Here is a 22,926-nt window from a genome sequence, read left to right on the forward strand (position 1 = left end):
ATAGCGGTATATGTGGTGTACAGTGGTATGTATTATTATATAGCGGTATATGTGATGTATGATAGTATATGTGATGTATGGCGGTATATATGATTATATAGTGCTATGTGTGGTGTATGGCGGTATATGTGGTGTACAGTAGTATGTATTATTATATAGCGGTATATGTGGTGTACAGTGGTATGTATTATTATATAGCGGTATATGTGATGTATGATTAGTATATGTGATGTATGATAGTATATGTGATGTATGGCGGTATATATGATTATATAATGCTATGTGTGGTGTATGGCGGTATATGTGGTGTACAGTAGTATGTACTATTATATACCGGTATATGTGATGTATGATAGTATATGTGATGTATGATAGTATATGTGATGTATGGCGGTATATATGATTATATAATGCTATGTGTGGTGTATGGCGGTATATGTGGTGTACAGTAGTATGTACTATTATATACCGGTATATGTGATGTATGATAGTATATGTGATGTATGATAGTATATGTGATGTATGATAGTATATGTGATGTATGGCGGTATATATGATTATATAGTGCTATGTGTGGTGTATGGCGGTATATGTGGTGTACAGTGGTATGTATTATTATATAGCGGTATATGTGATGTATGATTAGTATATGTGATGTATGATAGTATATGTGATGTATGGCGGTATATATGATTATATAGTGGTATGTATGATTATATAGTGGTATATGGGATGTATGACGGTATATATGATGTGTGGTGGTAGATATAATTTACCTCTATGTAACTCCTCCTCCCTACAGTCCAAGTCTTCCCCGTGCCCCCCCGGCTCCCGCTCCATCTGGTGCGCCCTGTGTCACGCCTTCGGGAGACCCCTCATCCTCAGCAGCATCTTCCGCATCATGGCCGACATGTTGGGGTTCGCTGGTCCTCTCTGTGTATCCGGGATCGTCCATCACCTGAGCCAAGAGAACGAGACCTTCCACCCACGGGTAACCTGCTACCGTCCTCTGTTATCAGCCATATGGGGGGGGTACTGTCCTCTGTTATCAGCCATATGGGGGGGGGGTACTGTCCTCTGTTATCAGCCATATGGGGGGGGTTACTGTCCTCTGTTATCAGCCCATATGGGGGGGTACTGTCCTCTGTTATCAGCCATATGGGGGGGGGGTACCGTCCTCTGTTATCAGCCATATGGGGGGGGGGGTACTGTCCTCTGTTATCAGCCAAATGGGGGGGGGGGGTACTGTCCTCTGTTATCAGCCATATGGGGGAGGGGGGGGGGGTAACTGTCCTCTGTTATCAGCCATATGGGGGGGTACTGTCCTCTGTTATCAGCCATATGGGGGGGGGGGGTACCGTCCTCTGTTATCAGCCATATGGGGGGGGGGTACTGTCCTCTGTTATCAGCCATATGGGGGGGGTACTGTCCTCTGTTATCAGCCATATGGGGGGGGGTACTGTCCTCTGTTATCAGCCATATGGGGGGGTACTGTCCTCTGTTATCAGCCATATGGGGGGGGGTACCGTCCCTCTGTTATCAGCCATATGGGGGGGGTACTGTCCTCTGTTATCAGCCATATGGGGGGGGGGTACTGTCCTCTGTTATCAGCCATATGGGGGGGGGGTACTGTCCTCTGTTATCAGCCATATGGGGGAGGGGGGGGGGGGTAACTGTCCTCTGTTATCAGCCATATGGGGGGGGGGTACTGTCCTCTGTTATCAGCCATATGGGGGGGGGTACTGTCCTCTGTTATCAGCCATATGGGGGGGGGGTACTGTCCTCTGTTATCAGCCATATGGGGGGGGTACTGTCCTCTGTTATCAGCCATATGGGGGGGGGTACGGTCCTCTGTTATCAGCCATATGGGGGGGGGGTACTGTCCTCTGTTATCAGCCATATGGGGGGGGTACTGTCCTCTGTTATCAGCCATATGGGGGGGGGGGTACCGTCCTCTGTTATCAGCCATATGGGGGGGGTACTGTCCTCTGTTATCAGCCATATGGGGGGGGGTACCGTCCTCTGTTATCAGCCATATGGGGGGGGGTACTGTCCTCTGTTATCAGCCATATGGGGGGGTACTGTCCTCTGTTATCAGCCATATGGGGGGGGGGACTGTCCTCTGTTATCAGCCATATGGGGGGGGGTACTGTCCTCTGTTATCAGCCATATGGGGGGGGTACTGTCCTCTGTTATCAGCCATATGGGGGGGTACTGTCCTCTGTTATCAGCCATATGGGGGGGTACTGTCCTCTGTTATCAGCCATATGGGGGGGGTACTGTCCTCTGTTATCAGCCATATGGGGGGGGTACTGTCCTCTGTTATCAGCCATATGGGGGGGGTACTGTCCTCTGTTATCAGCCATATGGGGGGGTACTGTCCTCTGTTATCAGCCATATGGGGGGGGGGGTACCGTCCTCTGTTATCAGCCATATGGGGGGGGTACTGTCCTCTGTTATCAGCCATATGGGGGGGGTACTGTCCTCTGTTTATCAGCCATATGGGGGGGTACTGTCCTCTGTTATCAGCCATATGGGGGGGGGGGTACCGTCCTCTGTTATCAGCCATATGGGGGGGGTACTGTCCTCTGTTATCAGCCATATGGGGGGGGTACTGTCCTCTGTTATCAGCCATATGGGGGGGGGTACTGTCCTCTGTTATCAGCCATATGGGGGGGGGTACTGTCCTCTGTTATCAGCCATATGGGGGGGGGGTACTGTCCTCTGTTATCAGCCATATGGGGAGGGGGGGGGGGTAACTGTCCTCTGTTATCAGCCATATGGGGGGGGTACTGTCCTCTGTTATCAGCCATATGGGGGGGGGTACTGTCCTCTGTTATCAGCCATATGGGGGGGGGGTACTGTCCTCTGTTATCAGCCATATGGGGGGGGGGTACTGTCCTCTGTTATCAGCCATATGGGGGGGGGTACTGTCCTCTGTTAGTGGGAGAGTCTGTTACCTGCGTTGCCCTCCTGGCTCATCCTCCTCCTCTTCTCTTGCAGACGGTATTCTTCGGGGTCTCCTTCATCTCCTCACAGGAGTTTTTGGCCAACGCCTACGTCCTGGCCGTTCTGCTATTTTTCGCTCTTCTCCTGCAGAGAACGTTTCTTCAGGCCTCTTATTACGTCGCCATAGAGACCGGAATCAACCTACGAGGAGCCATACAGGTGACGTATACCGCCATACCGTAGCCGCGACCAACCAGCCAATCCCCAATGACAATAATTCACAGCGACCACCAGATGTCAGTAATGAGAGTGATGGCGTCCTCTTCATGGGAGGTCTGGTGGACAGTGGCCGCGGTATGTAACGTAGACGATGGTGTCCAGGAGAGGATGGGACCCTTGGTGCGGCTCTGTAGATGTGGGGGGGGGGGGGGGTATAGTGGGAGAGTCCAGGAGATGATGGGACACTTGGTGCGGCTCTGTAGATGTGGGGGGGGGGGGGTGTATAGTGGGAGAGTCCAGGAGATGATGGGACACTTGGTGCGGCTCTGTAGATGTGGGGGGGGGGGTGTATAGTGGGAGAGTCCAGGAGATGATGGGACACTTGGTGCGGCTCTGTAGATGTGGGGGGGGTGTATAGTGGGAGAGTCCAGGAGATGATGGGACACTTGGTGCGGCTCTGTAGATGTGTGTGTGGGGGGGGTGTATACACTTGGTGCGGCTCTGTAGATGTGTGTGTGGGGGGGGTGTATACACTTGGTGCGGCTCTGTAGATGTGTGGGGGGGGTGTATACACTTGGTGCGGCTCTGTAGATGTGTGTGTGGGGGGGGTGTATACACTTGGTGCGGCTCTGTAGATGTGGGGGGGGTGTATAGTGGGAGAGTCCAGGAGAGGATGGGACACTTGGTGCGGCTCTGTAGATGTGGGGGGGGGGTGTATACACTTGGTGCGGCTCTGTAGATGTGGGGGGGGGGGTGTATACACCTGGTGCGGCTCTGTAGATGTTGGGGGGGGGTGTATACACTTGGTGCGGCTCTGTAGATGTGGGGGGGGTGTATAGTGGGAGAGTCCAGGAGAGGATGGGACACTTGGTGCGGCTCTGTAGATGTGGGGGGGGGTGTATACACTTGGTGCGGCTCTGTAGATGTGGGGGGGGTGTATAGTGGGAGAGTCCAGGAGATGATGGGACACTTGGTGCGGCTCTGTAGATGTGGGGGGGGGGTGTATACACTTGGTGCGGCTCTGTAGATGTGGGGGGGGGGTGTATACACTTGGTGCGGCTCTGTAGATGTGGGGGGGGGGTGTATACACTTGGTGCGGCTCTGTAGATGTGGGGGGGGGGTGTATACACTTGGTGCGGCTCTGTAGATGTGGGGGGGGTGTATACACTTGGTGCGGCTCTGTAGATGTGGGGGGGGGGGTGTATACACCTGGTGCGGCTCTGTAGATGTGGGGGGGGGGTTGTATACACCTGGTGCGGCTCTGTAGATGTGGGGGGGGGGTTGTATACACCTGGTGCGGCTCTGTAGATGTGGGGGGGGGGTGTATACACTTGGTGCGGCTCTGTAGATGTGGGGGGGGGGTGTATACACTTGGTGCGGCTCTGTAGATGTTAGGGGGGGTTTATACACTTGGTGCGGCTCTGTAGATGTGGGGGGGGTGTATACACCTGGTGCGGCTCTGTAGATGTGGGGGGGGGTGTATACACTTGGTGCGGCTTCTGTAGATGTGGGGGGGGGGGTGTATACACTTGGTGCGGCTCTGTAGATGTGGGGGGGGGTGTATACACTTGGTGCGGCTCTGTAGATGTGAGGGGGGGGGTGTATACACTTGGTGCGGCTCTGTAGATGTGAGGGGGGGGGTGTATACACTTGGTGCGGCTCTGTAGATGTGGGGGGGGGGTGTATACACCTGGTGCGGCTCTGTAGATGTGGGGGGGGGGGTGTATACACTTGGTGCGGCTCTGTAGATGTGGGGGGGGGGGGTGTATACACCTGGTGCGGCTCTGTAGATGTGGGGGGGGGGGTGTATACACTTGGTGCGGCTCTGTAGATGTGGGGGGGTGTATAGTGGGAGAGTCCAGGAGATGATGGGACACTTGGTGCGGCTCTGTAGATGTGGGGGGGGGGGGTTGTATACACTTGGTGCGGCTCTGTAGATGTGGGGGGGGGTATACACTTGGTGCGGCTCTGTAGATGTGGGGGGGGGGGTGTATACACTTGGTGCGGCTCTGTAGATGTTGGGGGGGGTGTATACACTTGGTGCGGCTCTGTAGATGTGGGGGGGGGTGTATACACCTGGTGCGGCTCTGTAGATGTGGGGGGGGGGTGTATACACTTGGTGCGGCTCTGTAGATGTGGGGGGGGGGGGTGTATACACTTGGTGCGGCTCTGTAGATGTGGGGGGGGGTGTATACACTTGGTGCGGCTCTGTAGATGTGAGGGGGGGGTGTATACACTTGGTGCGGCTCTGTAGATGTGGGGGGGGGTGTATACACCTGGTGCGGCTCTGTAGATGTGGGGGGGGGGTGTATACACCTGGTGCGGCTCTGTAGATGTGGGGGGGGGGTGTATACACTTGGTGCGGCTCTGTAGATGTGGGGGGGGTGTATACACCTGGTGCGGCTCTGTAGATGTGGGGGGGGGGTGTATACACTTGGTGCGGCTCTGTAGATGTGGGGGGGGGTGTATACACTTGGTGCGGCTCTGTAGATGTGTGTGTGGGGGGGGTGTATACACTTGGTGCGGCTCTGTAGATGTGGGGGGGGGGGGTGTATACACCTGGTGCGGCTCTGTAGATGTGGGGGGGGGGGGGGTATAGTGGGAGAGTCCAGGAGATGATGGGACACTTGGTGCGGCTCTGTAGATGTGGGGGGGGGGGTATACACTTGGTGCGGCTCTGTAGATGTGGGGGGGGGGGGGGTGTATACACCTGGTGCGGCTCTGTAGATGTGGGGGGGGGGGTGTATACACCTGGTGCGGCTCTGTAGATGTGGGGGGGGGGTGTATACACTTGGTGCGGCTCTGTAGATGTTGGGGGGGGTGTATACACTTGGTGCGGCTCTGTAGATGTGGGGGGGGGTGTATACACCTGGTGCGGCTCTGTAGATGTGGGGGGGGGTGTATACACTTGGTGCGGCTCTGTAGATGTGGGGGGGGGGGTGTATACACTTGGTGCGGCTCTGTAGATGTGGGGGGGGGGTGTATACACTTGGTGCGGCTCTGTAGATGTGGGGGGGGGGGTGTATACACTTGGTGCGGCTCTGTAGATGTGGGGGGGGGGTGTATACACTTGGTGCGGCTCTGTAGATGTTGGGGGGGTGTATACACTTGGTGCGGCTCTGTAGATGTGGGGGGGGGTGTATACACCTGGTGCGGCTCTGTAGATGTGGGGGGGGGGTGTATACACCTGGTGCGGCTCTGTAGATGTGGGGGGGGGTGTATACACTTGGTGCGGCTCTGTAGATGTGGGGGGGGGGGTGTATACACTTGGTGCGGCTCTGTAGATGTGGGGGGGGGTGTATACACTTGGTGCGGCTCTGTAGATGTGGGGGGGGTGTATACACTTGGTGCGGCTCTGTAGATGTGGGGGGGGTGTATACACTTGGTGCGGCTCTGTAGATGTGGGGGGGGGGGGTGTATACACTTGGTGCGTCTCTGTAGATGTGGGGGGGGTATACACTTGGTGCGGCTCTGTAGATGTGGGGGGGGGTGTATACACTTGGTGCGGCTCTGTAGATGTGGGGAGGGGTGTATACACTTGGTGCGGCTCTGTAGATGTGTGTGTGGGGGGGGTGTATACACTTGGTGCGGCTCTGTAGATGTGTGTGTGTGGGGGGGGGTGTATACACTGGTGCGGCTCTGTAGATGTGGGGGGGGTGTATACACTTGGTGCGGCTCTGTAGATGTGGGGGGGGGGTGTATACACCTGGTGCGGCTCTGTAGATGTGGGGGGGGGGGTGTATACACCTGGTGCGGCTCTGTAGATGTGGGGGGGGGGGTGTATACACTTGGTGCGGCTCTGTAGATGTGGGGGGGGGTGTATACACTTGGTGCGGCTCTGTAGATGTGGGGGGGGGGGTGTATACACCTGGTGCGGCTCTGTAGATGTGGGGGGGGTGTATACACCTGGTGCGGCTCTGTAGATGTGGGGGGGGGGGTGTATACACTTGGTGCGGCTCTGTAGATGTGGGGGGGGGGTGTATACACTTGGTGCGGCTCTGTAGATGTGGGGGGGGGGTGTGTATACACTTGGTGCGGCTCTGTAGATGTGGGGGGGGGTGTATACACCTGGTGCGGCTCTGTAGATGTGGGGGGGGGTGTATACACTTGGTGCGGCTCTGTAGATGTGGGGGGGGGTGTATACACTTGGTGCGGCCCTGTAGATGTGGGGGGGGGGGGGTGTATACACCTGGTGCGGCTCTGTAGATGTTGGGGGGGGTGTATACACTTGGTGCGGCTCTGTAGATGTGGGGGGGGGGTGTATACACCTGGTGCGGCTCTGTAGATGTGGGGGGGGGGTGTATACACTTGGTGCGGCTCTGTAGATGTGGGGGGGGGTGTATACACTTGGTGCGGCTCTGTAGATGGGGGGGGGGTGTATACACTTGGTGCGTTCTCTGTAGATGTGGGGGGGTGTATACACTTGGTGCGGCTCTGTAGATGTGGGGGGGGGGGGGTGTATACACCTGGTGCGGCTCTGTAGATGTGGGGGGGGGGGTGTATACACTTGGTGCGGCTCTGTAGATGTGTGTGTGGGGGGGGGGTGTATACACTTGGTGCGGCTCTGTAGATGTGGGGAGGGGTGTATACACTTGGTGCGGCTCTGTAGATGTGGGGGGGGGTGTATACACTTGGTGCGGCTCTGTAGATGTGGGGGGGGGTGTATACACTTGGTGCGGCTCTGTAGATGTGGGGGGGGGGTGTATACACCTGGTGCGGCTCTGTAGATGTGGGGGGGGGGGGGTGTATACACCTGGTGCGGCTCTGTAGATGTGGGGGGGGGGTGTATACACTTGGTGCGGCTCTGTAGATGTGGGGGGGGGGGTGTATAGTGGGAGAGTCCAGGAGATGATGGGACACTTGGTGCGTCTCTGTAGATGTGGGGGGGGTGTATACACTTGGTGCGTCTCTGTAGATGTGGGGGGGGGGGTGTATAGTGGGAGAGTCCAGGAGATGATGGGACACTTGGTGCGGCTCTGTAGATGTGGGGGGGGGGGTGTATACACTTGGTGCGTCTCTGTAGATGTGGGGGGGGGGTGTATAGTGGAGAGTCCAGGAGATGATGGGACACTTGGTGCGGCTCTGTAGATGTGGGGGGGGGGTGTATACACTTGGTGCGGCTCTGTAGATGTTTGGGGGGGTGTATACACTTGCTGCGGCTCTGTAGATGTGGGGGGGGTGTATACACTTGGTGCGGCTCTGTAGATGTGGGGGGGGTGTATACACTTGGTGCGGCTCTGTAGATGTGGGGGGGGGGGGTATAGTGGGAGAGTCCAGGAGATGATGGGACACTTGGTGCGGCTCTGTAGATGTGGGGGGGGGGGTTGTATACACTTGGTGCGGCTCTGTAGATGTGTGGGGGGGGTGTATACACTTGGTGCGGCTCTGTAGATGTGGGGGGGGGTGTATACACCTGGTGCGGCTCTGTAGATGTGGGGGGGGGGTGTATACACTTGGTGCGGCTCTGTAGATGTGGGGGGGGTGTATACACCTGGTGCGGCTCTGTAGATGTGGGGGGGGGTGGTGTATACACTTGGTGCGGCTCTGTAGATGTGGGGGGGGGGTGTATACACTTGGTGCGGCTCTGTAGATGTGGGGGGGGGTGTATACACTTGGTGCGGCTCTGTAGAGGTGGGGGGGGGGGTGTATACACTTGGTGCGGCTCTGTAGATGTGGGGGGGGGTGTATACACCTGGTGCGGCTCTGTAGATGTGGGGGGGGGGGTGTATACACTTGGTGCGGCTCTGTAGATGTTGGGGGGGGTGTATACACTTGGTGCGGCTCGTGGGGGGGGTGTATACACTTGGTGCGGCTCTGTAGATGTGGGGGGGGGGGTATACACTTGGTGCGGCTCTGTAGATGTGGGGGGGGGGTGTATACACTTGGTGCGGCTCTGTAGATGTGGGGGGGGGTGTATACACTTGGTGCGGCTCTGTAGATGTGAGGGGGGGGGTGTATACACTTGGTGCGGCTCTGTAGATGTGGGGGGGGGGTGTATACACCTGGTGCGGCTCTGTAGATGTGAGGGGGGGGTTGTATACACCTGGTGCGGCTCTGTAGATGTGGGGGGGGGGGGTGTATACACTTGGTGCGGCTCTGTAGATGGGGGGGGGGGTGTATACACTTGGTGCGGCTCTGTAGATGTGGGGGGGGGGTGTATACACTTGGTGCGGCTCGGTAGATGTGGGGGGGGCGGTGTATACACTTGGTGCGGCTCTGTAGATGTGGGGGGGGGGTATTACACTTGGTTCGGCTCCTGTAGATGTGTGGGGAGGGGTGTATACACTTGGTGCGACTCTGTAGATGTGGGGGGGGGGTTCGTATACAACTTGGTGCGGCTCTGTAGATGGGGGGGGGGGTGTATACACTTGGTGCGGCTCTGTAGCTGTGGGGGGGTGTATACACTTGGTGCGTACTCTGTAGTATGTGGGGGGTGGGGGTGTATACACCTAGGGCGTGCTCTGTAGATTTGGGGGGGGGGGTGGGTGTATACACTTGGTGCGGCTCTGTAGATGTGGGGGGGGGGGGTATACACTTGGTGCGGCTCTGTAGATGTGGGGGGGTGTATACATTGGTGCGGCTCTGTAGATGTGGGGGGGGGGTGTATACACCTGGTGCGGCTCTGTAGATGTGGGGGGGGGGTGTATACACTTGGTGCGGCTCGGTAGATGTGGGGGGGGGGTGTATACACTTGGTGCGGCTCTGTAGATGTGGGGGGGGTGTATACACCTGGTGCGGCTCTGTAGATGTGGGGGGGGTATACACCTGGTGCGGCTCTGTAGATGTGGGGGGGGGGGGTGTATACACTTGGTGCGGCTCTGTAGATGTGGGGGGGGGGGGTGTATACACTTGGTGCGGCTCTGTAGATGTCGGGGGGGTGTATACACTTGGTGTGGCTCTGTAGATGTGGGGGGGGGGGTGTATACACTTGGTGCGGCTCTGTAGATGTGGGGGGGGGGTGTATACACGTGGTGCGGCTCTGTAGATGTGGGGGGGGGTGTATACACTTGGTGCGGCTCGGTAGATGTGGGGGGGGGGTGTATACACTTGGTGCGGCTCTGTAGATGTGGGGGGGGGTGTATACACTTGGTGCGGCTCTGTAGATGTGGGGGGGGGGTGTATACACTTGGTGCGGCTCTGTAGATGTGGGGGGGGGGGTATACTTACCTCTGCCCACATAGAGGTGATATTACACAGTTGTCCTCCGCCAGGCTCGGTCGCTGACTGGGGGCAGATAAGGGAGACGTGATTGGCCACACCTGACATCCCAGCAGGAGGAGGATGGGAGTTGCAGTGATTGGCGCTATTTAACCCTTTGTTTGCTTCCACAGACCAAGATTTACAGTAAGATTCTGCATCTCTCCACCTCTAACATGTCTATGGGGGAAATGACGTCCGGCCAGATCTGTAACCTGGTGGCCATCGACACCAATCAGCTCATGTGGTTCTTCTTCCTGTGCCCCAACCTCTGGGCGATGCCTGTCCAGGTGCGGCAGTACCCCTCCCCCGAGACCAACATAACATCTGGAGGAGGGGGGGGGGGTCCTGTGCAGTAACCTCTGGGGTGAGGGGGGGGGTCCTGTGCAGTAAACCTCTGGGGTGAGGGGGGGGGGGGGTCCTGTGCAGTAACCTCTGGGGTGAGGGGGGGGGTCCTGTGCAGTAACCTCTGGGGTGAGGGGGGGGGGGTCCTGTGCAGTAACCTCTGGGTGAGGGGGGGGGGGGTCCTGTGCAGTAACCTCTGGGGTGAGGGGGGGGGGTCCTGTGCAGTAACCTCTGGGGTGAGGGGGGGGGGGGGTCCTGTGCAGTAACCTCTGGGGTGAGGGGGGGGGGTCCTGTGCAGTAACCTCTGGGGTGAGGGGGGGGGGTCCTGTGCAGTAACCTCTGGGGTGAGGGGGGGGGTCCTGTGCAGTAACCTCTGGGGGGCAGGGGGGTGTCCTGTGCAGTAACCTCTGGGGGGGGGGGGGGGTCCTGTGCAGTAACCTCTGGGAGGGGGGGTGTCCTGTGCAGTAACCTCTGGGGGGGAGGGTGGGGGTCCTGTGCAGTAACCTCTGGGGGGGAGGGTGGGGGGTCCTGTGCAGTAACCTCTGGGGTGAGGGGGGGGGGGTCCTGTGCAGTAACCTCTGGGGTGAGGGGGGGGGGGGGTCCTGTGCAGTAACCTCTGGGGTGAGGGGGGGGGGGTCCTGTGCAGTAACCTCTGGGGTGAGGGGGGGGGGGTCCTGTGCAGTAACCTCTGGGGTGAGGGGGGGGGGTCCTGTGCAGTAACCTCTGGGGTGAGGGGGGGGGTCCTGTGCAGTAACCTCTGGGTGAGGGGGGGGGGTCCTGTGCAGTAACCTCTGGGGGGGGGGGGGGTCCTGTGCAGTAACCTCTGGGGGGGGGGGTCCTGTGCAGTAACCTCTGGGAGGGGGGGGTGTCCTGTGCAGTAACCTCTGGGAGGGGGGGTGTCCTGTGCAGTAACCTCTGGGGGGGGGGTGTCCTGTGCAGTAACCTCTGGGGGGGGGGGTGTCCTGTGCAGTAACCTCTGGGGGGGGGGTGTCCTGTGCAGTAACCTCTGGGGGGGGATGGGGGGGGGGGTGTCCTGTGCAGTAACCTCTGGGGGGGGGGGGTCCTGTGCAGTAACCTCTGGGGGGGAGGGTGGGGGTCCTGTGCAGTAACCTCTGGGGGGGAGGGTGGGGGTCCTGTGCAGTAACCTCTGGGGGGGGGGGGGTCCTGTGCAGTAACCTCTGGGGGGGGGGGTCCTGTGCAGTAACCTCTGGGGGGGAGGGTGGGGGTCCTGTGCAGTATTCTCTGGGGGGGGGTCCTGTGCAGTATTCTCTGGGGGGGGTCCTGTGCAGTATTCTCTGGGGGGGGGGGTCCTGTGCAGTAACCTCTGGGGGGGGGGTCCTGTGCAGTAACCTCTGGGGGGGAGGGGGGGGGGTCTTGTGCAGTAACCTCTGGGGGGGAGGGGGGGGGTCCTGTGCAGTAACCTCTGGGGGGGAGGGTGGGTGTCCTGTGCAGTAACCTCTGGGGGGAGGGGGGTGTCCTGTGCAGTAACCTCTGGGGGGGGGGGGGGGGGGTCCTGTGCAGTAACCTCTGGGGGGGGGGGGGGGGTCCTGTGCAGTAACCTCTGGGAGGGGGGGTGTCCTGTGCAGTAACCTCTGGGGGGGAGGGGGGGTGTCCTGTGCAGTAACCTCTGGGGGGGGGGGGGGTCCTGTGCAGTAACCTCTGGGGGGGGGGGGGGGGGGTCCTGTGCAGTAACCTCTGGGGGGGGGGGGGGGTCCTGTGCAGTAACCTCTGGGGGGAGGGGGGTGTCCTGTGCAGTAACCTCTGGGGGGGGGGGGGGTCCTGTGCAGTAACCTCTGGGAGGGGGGGTGTCCTGTGCAGTAACCTCGGGGGGGGGAGGGGGGTGTCCTGTGCAGTAACCTCGGGGGGGGGGGAGGGGGGTGTCCTGTGCAGTAACCTCGGGGGGGGGGAGGGGGGGGTCCTGTGCAGTAACCTCTGGGGGGGGGGGGGGGTCCTGTGCAGTAACCTCTGGGGGGGGGGTCCTGTGCAGTAACCTCTGGGGGGAGGGTGGGGGTCCTGTGCAGTAACCTCTGGGAGGGGGGGGTCCTGTGCAGTAACCTCTGGGGGGGAGGGTGGGTGTCCTGTGCAGTATTCTCTGGGGGGGGGGGGGGTCCTGTGCAGTATTCTCTGGGGGGGGGGGGGGTCCTGTGCAGTAACCTCTGGGGGGGGGGGGGTCCTGTGCAGTAACCTCCGGGGGGGAGGGGGGGGGGGTCTTGTGCAGTAACCTCTGGGGGGGAGGGGGGGGGGTCTTGTGCAGTAACCTCTGGGGGGGGGGGGTCTTGTGCAGTAACCTCTGGGGGGGAGGGGGGGGGTCTTGTGCAGTAACCTCTGGGGGGGAGGGGGGGGTCTTGTGCAGTAACCTCTGGGGGGGGGGGGGGTCTTGTGCAGTAACCTCTGGGGGGGGGGGGGGTCTTGTGCAGTAACCTCTGGGGGGGAGGGGGGTCCTGTGCAGTAACCTCTGGGGGGGAGGGGGGGGGGTCTTGTGCAGTAACCTCTGGGGGGGAGGGGGGGGTCTTGTGCAGTAACCTCTGGGGGGGAGGGGGGGGGTCTTGTGCAGTAACCTCTGGGGGGGAGGGGGGGGTCTTGTGCAGTAACCTCTGGGGGGGAGGGGGGGGGTCTTGTGCAGTAACCTCTGGGGGGGGGGGGGTCTTGTGCAGTAACCTTTGGGGGGGAGGGGTGTCCTGTGCAGTAACCTCTGGGGGGGGGGGGGGGGTCTTGTGCAGTAACCTCTGGGGGGGAGGGGGTCTTGTGCAGTAACCTCTGGGGGGGAGGGGGTCCTGTGCAGTAACCTCTGGGGGGGGGGGTGTCCTGTGCAGTAACCTCTGGGGGGGAGGGGGGGTGTCCTGTGCAGTAACCTCTGGGGGGGAGGGGGGGTGTCCTGTGCAGTAACCTCTGGGGGGGAGGGGGGTGTCCTGTGCAGCAACCTCTGGGGGGGGGGTGTCCTGTGCAGTAACCTCTGGGGAGGGGGGGTTCCTCCTTATTGCAGTAACCTCTGGGGGGGGGGGGGTTCCTCCTTATTGCAGTAACCTCTGGGGGGGGGGGTCCTGTGCAGTAACCTCTGGGGGGGGGGGTCCTGTGCAGTAACCTCTGGGGGGGGGGTTCCTCCTTATTGCAGTGTGCGTTCAGGATCCGGGTCCGAATGTTCTCATGTTTCCTGTATCCTGAGCAGCCTGGCAGTGATGGGGTTAATGAATAGAGTGATGGGGGGGTAGTGTACGTGCTTGTTGTCCTGAGAAGCTTCTTCTTCCTCTTGTAGATTATCGTGGGGATCATCCTCCTCTATTACATTCTGGGAATCAGTGCATTGATTGGAGCGGCCGTCATCATCGTGCTGGCCCCCGTCCAGTATTTTGTGGCTACAAAACTCTCTCAAGCCCAGAGGAGCACGCTGGTAAGTATACGTGTCCTGTGTATGGTATACAGCCCCCCCAGAGAGGGCGCCACCCGCCTCACCCACTTCATAGCAAACCCCAGATCTGACCCACAACAATGTAATATCTGCAGCCCCTGCCCCCAAACCCGTCCTCGCCCCCCAGAGGAGATCATTGTATCATCGGCCGACAAGTCTCCAGACCTGACCCAGAACCCGTCCTCACCCCCCAGAGGAGATCATTGTATCATCGGCCGACAAGTCTCCAGACCTGACCCAGAACCCGTCCTCACCCCCCAGAGGAGATCATTGTATCATCGGCCGACAAGTCTCCAGACCTGACCCAGAACCCGTCCTCACCCCCCAGAGGAGATCATTATATGCCCGGCCGACAAGTCTCCAGACCTGACCCAGAACCCGTCCTCGCCCCCCAGAGGAGATCATTGTATCATCGGCCAACAAGTCTCCAGGCCTTACCCAGAACCCGTCCTCACCCCCCAGAGGAGATCATTGTATCATCGGCCGACAAGTCTCCAGACCTGACCCAGAACCCGTCCCTCACCCCCCCAGAGGCGATCATTATATCCCGGCCGACCATGTCTCCAGACCTGACCCAGAACCGTCCTCACCCCCCAGAGGAGATCATTGTATCCCCGGCCGACATAGTCTCCAGACCGACCCAGAAACCCGTCCTCACCCCCCCAGAGGAGATCATTGTATCCCAGCTGAGAGTTCTCCAGACATGACCAGAACCCGTCCTCGCCCCCCAGAGGAGATCATTGTATCATCGGCTGAACAAGTCTCAAGCCCTGACCCAGAACCCGTCCTCACCCCCAGAGGAGATCATTGTATCATCGGCGACAAGTCTCCAGACCTGACCCAGAACCAGTCCTCACCCCCCAGAGGAGCATCATTATATCCTCGGCCGACAAGTCTCCAGACCTGACCCAGAAACCCGTCCTCACCCCCCAGAGGAGATCATTATATGGCATCGGCCGACAAGTCTCCAAGACCTGACCACAGAAACCCGTCCCTCGCCCCCCAGAGGAGATCATTGTATCATCGGCCAACAAGTCTCCAGGCCTTACCCAGAACCCGTCCTCACCCCCCAGAGGAGATCATTATATCCCCGGCCGACAAGTCTCCAGACCTGACCCAGAACCCGTCCTCACCCCCCAGAGGAGATCATTGTATCACCAGCTGAGGAGTCTCCAGACCTGACCCAGAACCCGTCCTCACCCCCCAGAGGAGATGATTGTATCCCCAGCTGAGGAGTCTCCAGACCTGACCCAGAACCCGTCCTCACCCCCCAGAGGAGATCATTGTATCCAGGACCGACAAGTCTCCAGGCCTGAGCCAGAACCCGTCCTCACCCCCCAGAGGAGATGATTGTATCCCCAGCTGACAAGTCTCCAGACCTGACCCAGAACCCGTCCTCACCCCCCAGAGGAGATCATTGTATCATCGGCCAACAAGTCTCCAGACCTGACCCAGAACCTGTCCTCACCCCCCAGAGGAGATCATTGTATCATTGTCCGACAAGTCTCCAGACCTGACCCAGAACCTGTCCTCACCCCCCAGAGGAGATTATTGTATCATCGGCAAACGTCTCCAGGCCTGACCCAGAACTCGTCCTCACTCCCCAGAGGAGATCATTGTATCACCAGCTGAGGAGTCTCCAGACCTGACCCAGAACCCGTCCTCACCCCCCAGAGGAGATGATTGTATCCCCAGCTGAGGAGTCTCCAGACCTGACCCAGAACCCGTCCTCACCCCCCAGAGGAGATCATTGTATCCAGGACCGACAAGTCTCCAGGCCTGACCCAGAACCCGTCCTCACCCCCCAGAGGAGATGATTGTATCCCCAGCTGACAAGTCTCCAGACCTGACCCAGAACCCGTCCTCACCCCCCAGAGGAGATCATTGTATCATCGGCCAACAAGTCTCCAGACCTGACCCAGAACCTGTCCTCACCCCCCAGAGGAGATCATTGTATCATTGTCCGACAAGTCTCCAGACCTGACCCAGAACCTGTCCTCACCCCCCAGAGATTATTGTATCATCGGCAAACGTCTCCAGGCCTGACCCAGAACCCGTCCTCACTCCCCAGAGGAGATCATTGTATCACCAGCTGAGGAGTCTCCAGACCTGACCCAGAACCCGTCCTCGCCCCCCAGAGGAGATGATTGTATCCCCAGCTGAGGAGTCTCCAGACCTGACCCAGAACCCGTCCTCACCCCCCAGAGGAGATCATTGTATCCAGGACCGACAAGTCTCCAGGCCTGACCCAGAACCCGTCCTCACCCCCCAGAGGAGATCATTGTATCATCGGCCAACAAGTCTCCAGACCTGACCCAGAACCTGTCCTCACCCCCCAGAGGAGATCATAGTAACATAGTAACATAGTAACATAGTAAATAAGGTTGAAAGAAGACAAGAGTCCATCAGGTTCAACCTAGGAGAATCCTACTGTGTTGATCCAGGAAGGCGAAAAACCCCTATGGGGCAGACGACAAACGCCCCACCACAGGGTGAAACTCCCCCCCCCCCCCTCCCCCGACTGCAATGGCAACCAGAACAATCCCCGGATCAACGTATCACCAGAAATCTAATGCCAATAACTTGTAATATTATATTTTTCAAGAAAAGCATCCAGGCCTCCCTTGAACTTATTTACTGAATCAGCCATGACAACATCATGTGGCAGAGAGTTCCACAGTCTTACCGCTCGTACAGTAAAGAACCCGCGTCGATGCTGATGATGAAATCTTCTTTCCTCTAGACGTAGAGGATGCCCCCCTTGTCATGGTTACAGACCTAGGAGTAAGGAGACCACTACAAAAATCTCTGTACTGTCCATTCATATATTTGTACATTGTGATCAGATCGCCCCTAAGACGTCTTTTTTCTAGCGTAAATAACCCCAAGCGTGATAACCTGTCCTGGTACTGTAACCCACCCCTTCCTTAATGACCTTTGTTGCCCTCCTCTGCACCCGCTCTAGGTCAGCTGTGTCATTCTTATATACCGGTGCCAAAATGTACACCAGTATTCAAGTGTGGTCGGACCAGTGATTTATAAAGAGGCAAAACTATGTTCTCATCTTATGCATCTATACCTCTTTTGATGCATCCATTATTTTATTAGCCTTGGCAGCTGCTGCCTGGCACTGATCACTAAAGTTGAGTTTACTGTCCACCAATACCCCCAGGTCCTTTTCGGAAGTAGTTTTACCCAGTGTTTTATTATTTAGAACATAACTGTACTTATTATTTCTATGGCCCAAGTGCATAACCTTACATTTATCCACATTATACATCATCTGCCATTTCTCCGCCCAAGCCTCCAGCTTCTCCAAATCCCTCTGTAATATGATATTATCCTCCTCTGTACTGATTACTTTACCCAGTTTAGTATCATCTGCAAAATGGAGATTCTACTCTGTAGCCCCTCTACAAGATCATTAATAAAAATATTAAAAAGAAGTGGACCCAACACTGACCCCTGTGGTACCCCACTAGTAACTAAAACCCAATCTGAATATGTTCCATCAATGACACCCTCTGTTTTCTATCACACAACCAGTACTTACCCATTTTGCATACGTTTTCCCCGAGTCCCAGCATCCTCATTTTGTAGACCAACCTTTCATGCGGCACAGTATCAAATGCCTTTTGAAAAGTCCAGATACACAACATCCACAGCCTCCCCCAGGTCCAGTCTATAACTTACCTCTTCATTGTATCATTGTCCGACAAGTCTCCAGACCTGACCCAGAACCTGTCCTCACCCCCCAGAGGAGATTATTGTATCATCGGCAAACGTCTCCAGGCCTGACCCAGAACCCGTCCTCACTCCCCAGAGGAGATCATTGTATCACCAGCTAAGGAGTCTCCAGACCTGACCCAGAACCCGTCCTCACCCCCCAGAGGAGATCATTATATCCCCGGCCGACAAGTCTCCAGACCTGACCCAGAACCCATCCTCACCCCCCAGAGGAGACCATTGTATCCCGGGCCGACAAGTCTCCAGACCTGACCCAGAACCCGTCCTCACCCCCCAGAGGAGATCATTGTATCACCAGCTGAGATGTCTCCAGACCTGACCCAGAAACCGTCCTCACCCCCCAGAGGAGATGATTGTATTCCCAGCTGAGGAGTCTCCAGACCTGACCCAGAACCCGTCCTCACCCCCCAGAGGAGATCATTGTATCACCAGCTGAGGAGTCTCCAGACCTGACCCAGAACCCGTCCTCACCCTCCAGAGGAGATCATTGTATCCCCGGCCGACAAGTCTCCAGACCTGACCCAGAACCCATCCTCACCCCCCTGAGGAGATCATTGTATCCCGGGCCGACAAGTCTCCAGACCTGACCCAGAACCCTTCCTCACCCCCCAGAGGAGATCATTGTATCACCAGCTGAGGAGTCTCCAGACCTGACCCAGAAACTGTCCTCACCCCCCAGAGGAGATGATTGTATTCCCAGCTGAGGAGTCTCCAGACCTGACCCAGAACCCGTCCTCACCCCCCAGAGGAGATCATTGTATCACCAGCAGAGGAGTCTCCAGACCTGACCCAGAACCCATCCTCACCCCCCAGAGGAGATCATTGTATCATCAGCTGAGGAGTCTCCAGACCTGACCCAAAACCCGTCCTCACCCCCCAGAGGAGATCATTATATCATCGGCAAACGTCTCCAGGCCTTACCCAGAACCCGTCCTCACTCCCCAGAGGAGATCATTGTATCACCAGCTGAGATGTCTCCAGACCTGACCCAGAACCCGTCCTCACCCCCCAGAGGAGATCATTGTATCATCAGCTGAGGAGTCTCCAGACCTGACATAGAACCCGTCCTCACCCCCCAGAGGAGATCATTATATCCCCGGCCGACAAGTCTCCAGACCTGATCCAGAACCCGTCCTCACCCCCCAGAGGAGATGATTGTATCCCCAGCTTACAAGTCTCCAGACCTGACCCAGAACCCGTCCTCACCCCCCAGAGGAGATCATTGTATCCAGGACCGACAAGTCTCCAGGCCTGACCCATAACCCGTCCTCACCCCCCAGAGGAGATGATTGTATCCCCAGCTGACAAGTCTCCAGACCTGACCCAGAACCCGTCCTCACCCCCCAGAGGAGATCATTGTATCTCCAGCTGAGGAGTCTCCAGACCTGACCCAGAACCCGTCCTCACCCCCCAGAGGAGATCATTGTATCCCGGGCCGACAAGTCTCCAGACCTGACCCAGAACCCGTCCTCACCCCCCAGAGGAGATCATTGTATCATTGGCCAACAAGTCTCCAGACCTGACCCAGAACCTGTCCTCACCCCCCAGAGGAGATCATTGTATCATTGTCCGACAAGTCTCCAGACCTGACCCAGAACCCGTCCTCACCCCCCAGAGGAGATCATTGTATCATCAGCGGAGGAGTCTCCAGACCTGACCCAGAACCCGTCCTCACCCCCCCAGAGGAGATCATTGTAACCCCGGCCGACAAGTCTCCAGACCTGACCCAGAACCCGTCCTCACCCCCCAGAGGAGATCATTGTATCATCGGCCAACAAGTCTCCAGGCCTGACCCAGAACCCGTCCTCACCCCCCAGAGGAGATCATTGTATCACCAGCTGAGATGTCTCCAGACCTGACCCAGAACCCGTCCTCACCCCCCAGAGGAGATCATTGTATCCCGGGCCGACAAGTCTCCAGACCTGACCCAGAACCCGTCCTCACCCCCCAGAGGAGATCATTATATCCCCGGCCGACAAGTCTCCAGACCTGATCCAGAACCCGTCCTCACCCCCCAGAGGAGATGATTGTATCCCCAGCTTACAAGTCTCCCGAGCCTGACCAGAACCCCCGTCCTCATCCCCCCAGAGGAGATCATTGTATCCCGGGCTGACAAGTCTCCAGACCTGACCCAGAACCCGTCCTCACCCCCCAGAGGAGATCATTGTATCACCAGCTGAGGAGTCTCCAGACCTGACCCAGAACCCGTCCTCACCCCCCAGAGGAGATGATTGTATCCCGGGCCGACAAGTCTCCAGGCCTGACCCAGAACCCGTCCTCACCCCCCAGAGGAGATCATTGTATCCCGGGCCGACAAGTCTCCAGGCCTGACCCAGAACCCGTCCTCACCCCCCCAGAGGAGATGATTGTATCCCGGGCCGACAAGTCTCCAGGCCTGACCCAGAACCCGTCCTCACCCCCCAGAGGAGATGATTTTATCTCCAGATGACAAGTCTCCAGGCCTGACCCAGAACCCGTCCTCACCCCCCAGAGGAGATTATTGTATCCCGGGCCGACAAGTCTCCAGACCTGACCCAGAACCCGTCCTCACCCCCCAGAGGAGATTATTGTGTCTCCAGGCCTAGCCCAGAACCCGTCCTCACCCTCCAGAGGAGATTGTGTCTCCAGACCTGACCCAGAACCCGTCCTCACCCTCAAGAGGAGATCATTGTATCCCCGGCCGACTAGAATAGGAAAACCTTCTGGAATTGTCTATATCTATAAGGAATCCCCCTTGTCTCTTCTGATCCCAGAATCCTCGGCGTCGCTCATCTATTTGCAGCAGTTTTCTCACTGATCGGTGACGGATCAGCAGCACAGGGTAGAGTCTCCTCAGAGAACAGTTTCCCATCATAAATTTCCCATTGGACGGATCCCCTGATGGTCACTTGGCGCCATTGAGCTGATCCGTCTGGTTTCTGAGGAAAAGCTGTAACCCAACGAGACGCATCATCCTCCGGAGCAATGACCTCATCACCTCTAAGCCTATTGTCTGTGGATAGGAAAGAGATCCCCACCATGTGTGTAACCCCTCCCCCCCCCCCAAAGCTGGTGGTAATGGCCGACATCCTCCCGCTCCTGTCACTGTATCCTACAGGATCTATATGGTGTATGTGCTGGTGTATATGGTGTATGTGCTGGTGTATATGGTGTATGTGCTGGTGTATATGTGCTGGTGTATATGGTGTATGTGCTGGTGTATATGTGCTGGTGTATATGGTGTATATGTGCTGGTGTATATGGTGTATATGTGCTGGTGTATATGGTGTATATGTGCTGGTGTATATGTGCTGGTGTATATGGTGTATATGTGCTGGTGTATATGGTGTATATGTGCTGGTGTATATGGTGTATGTGCTGGTGTATATGGTGTATGTGTGTTGGTGTATATGTGCTGGTGTATATGTGATGGTGTATATGTGCTGGTATATATGTGCTGGTGTATATGTGATGGTGTATATGGTGTATAAGTGCTGGTGTATATGTGCTGGTGTATATGGTGTATATGTGCTGGTGTATATGGTGTATATGTGCTGGTGTATATGTGATGATGTATATGTGCTGGTGTATATGTGCTGGTGTATATGGTGTGTATATGTGCTGATGTATATGGTGTATATGTGCTGGTGTATATGGTGTATATGTGCTGGTGTATATGGTGTATGTGCTGGTGTATATGGTGTATGTGCTGGTGTATATGTGCTGGTGTATATGGTGTATGTGCTGGTGTATATGTGCTGGTGTATATGGTGTATATGTGCTGGTGTATATGTGCTGGTGTATATGTGCTGGTGTATATGTGCTGGTGTATATGGTGTATATGTGCTGGTGTATATGGTGTATATGTGCTGGTGTATATGGTGTATGTGCTGGTGTATATGGTGTATGTGTGTTGGTGTATATGTGATGGTGTATATGTGCTGGTATATATGTGCTGGTGTATATGTGATGGTGTATATGGTGTATAAGTGCTGGTGTATATGTGCTGGTGTATATGGTGTATATGTGCTGGTGTATATGGTGTATATGTGCTGGTGTATATGTGATGGTGTATATGTGCTGGTGTATATGTGCTGGTGTATATGGTGTATGTGCTGGTGTATATGGTGTATGAGCTGGTGTATATGGTGTGTATATGGTGTGTATGTGCTAGTGTATATGGTGTATGTGCTGGTGTATATAGTGTGTATGTGCTGGTGTATGTGCTGGTGTATGTGCTGGTGTATATAGTGTGTATGTGCTGGTGTATATGGTGTATGTGCTGGTGTATATGGTGTATGTGCTGGTGTATATGGTGTATGTGCTGGTGTATATGGTGTATGTGCTGGTGTATATGTGCTGGTGTATATGGTGTATGTGCTGGTATATATGGTGTATATGTGCTGGTGTATATGGTGTATATGTGCTGGTGTGTATGTGCTGGTGTATATGGTGTATATGATGTGTATATGTGCTGGTGTATATGGTGTATATGTGCTGGTGTATATGTGCTGGTGTATATGTGCTGGTGTATATGTGCTTGTGTATATGGTGTATATGTGCTGGTGTATATGTGCTGGTGTATATGGTGTATGTGCTGGTGTATATGGTGTATATGTGCTGGTGTATATGGTGTATATGTGCTGGTGTATATGGTGTATATGTGCTGGTGTATATGTGCTGGTGTATATGTGCTGGTGTATATGGTGTATATGTGCTGATGTATATGGTGTGTATGTGCTGGTGTATATGGTGTATGTGCTGGTGTATATGGTGTGTATGTGCTGGTGTATATGTGCTGGTGTATATAGTGTGTATGTGCTGGTGTATATGGTGTATGTCCTGGTGTATGTGCTGGTGTATATGGTGTATATGTGCTGGTGTATATGGTGTATGTGCTGGTGTATATGGTGTATATGTGCTGGTGTATATGGTGTGTATTGTGCTGGTGTATATGGTGTGTATGTGCTGGTGTATATGGTGTATGTGTGTTGGTGTATATGGTGTGTATGTGCTGGTGTATATGTGCTGGTGTATATGGTGTATGTGCTGGTGTGTATGTGCTGGTGTATGTGCTGGTATAT

At 56.3% G+C, this 22,926-nt stretch overlaps 1 protein-coding gene across 1 annotated transcript in view; it reads left to right on the plus strand.

Moving 5' to 3' along the window:
- Positions 1 to 751: 751 nt before the first annotated feature.
- Positions 752 to 22,926, plus strand: part of ABCC8 (ATP binding cassette subfamily C member 8) — a 122,579-nt gene continuing 100,404 nt past the window's right edge. The window contains exons 1-4 of the mRNA XM_069967758.1: positions 752 to 991; positions 3,004 to 3,168; positions 10,500 to 10,655; positions 13,964 to 14,098. Coding sequence (XP_069823859.1) covers positions 752 to 991; positions 3,004 to 3,168; positions 10,500 to 10,655; positions 13,964 to 14,098 — 696 coding nt within the window. The remainder of the gene's footprint in view (positions 992 to 3,003; positions 3,169 to 10,499; positions 10,656 to 13,963; positions 14,099 to 22,926) is intronic.

Source organism: Dendropsophus ebraccatus, chromosome 4 (assembly GCF_027789765.1).
Source record: "Dendropsophus ebraccatus isolate aDenEbr1 chromosome 4, aDenEbr1.pat, whole genome shotgun sequence".
Taxonomy (NCBI): Eukaryota; Metazoa; Chordata; class Amphibia; order Anura; family Hylidae; genus Dendropsophus; species Dendropsophus ebraccatus.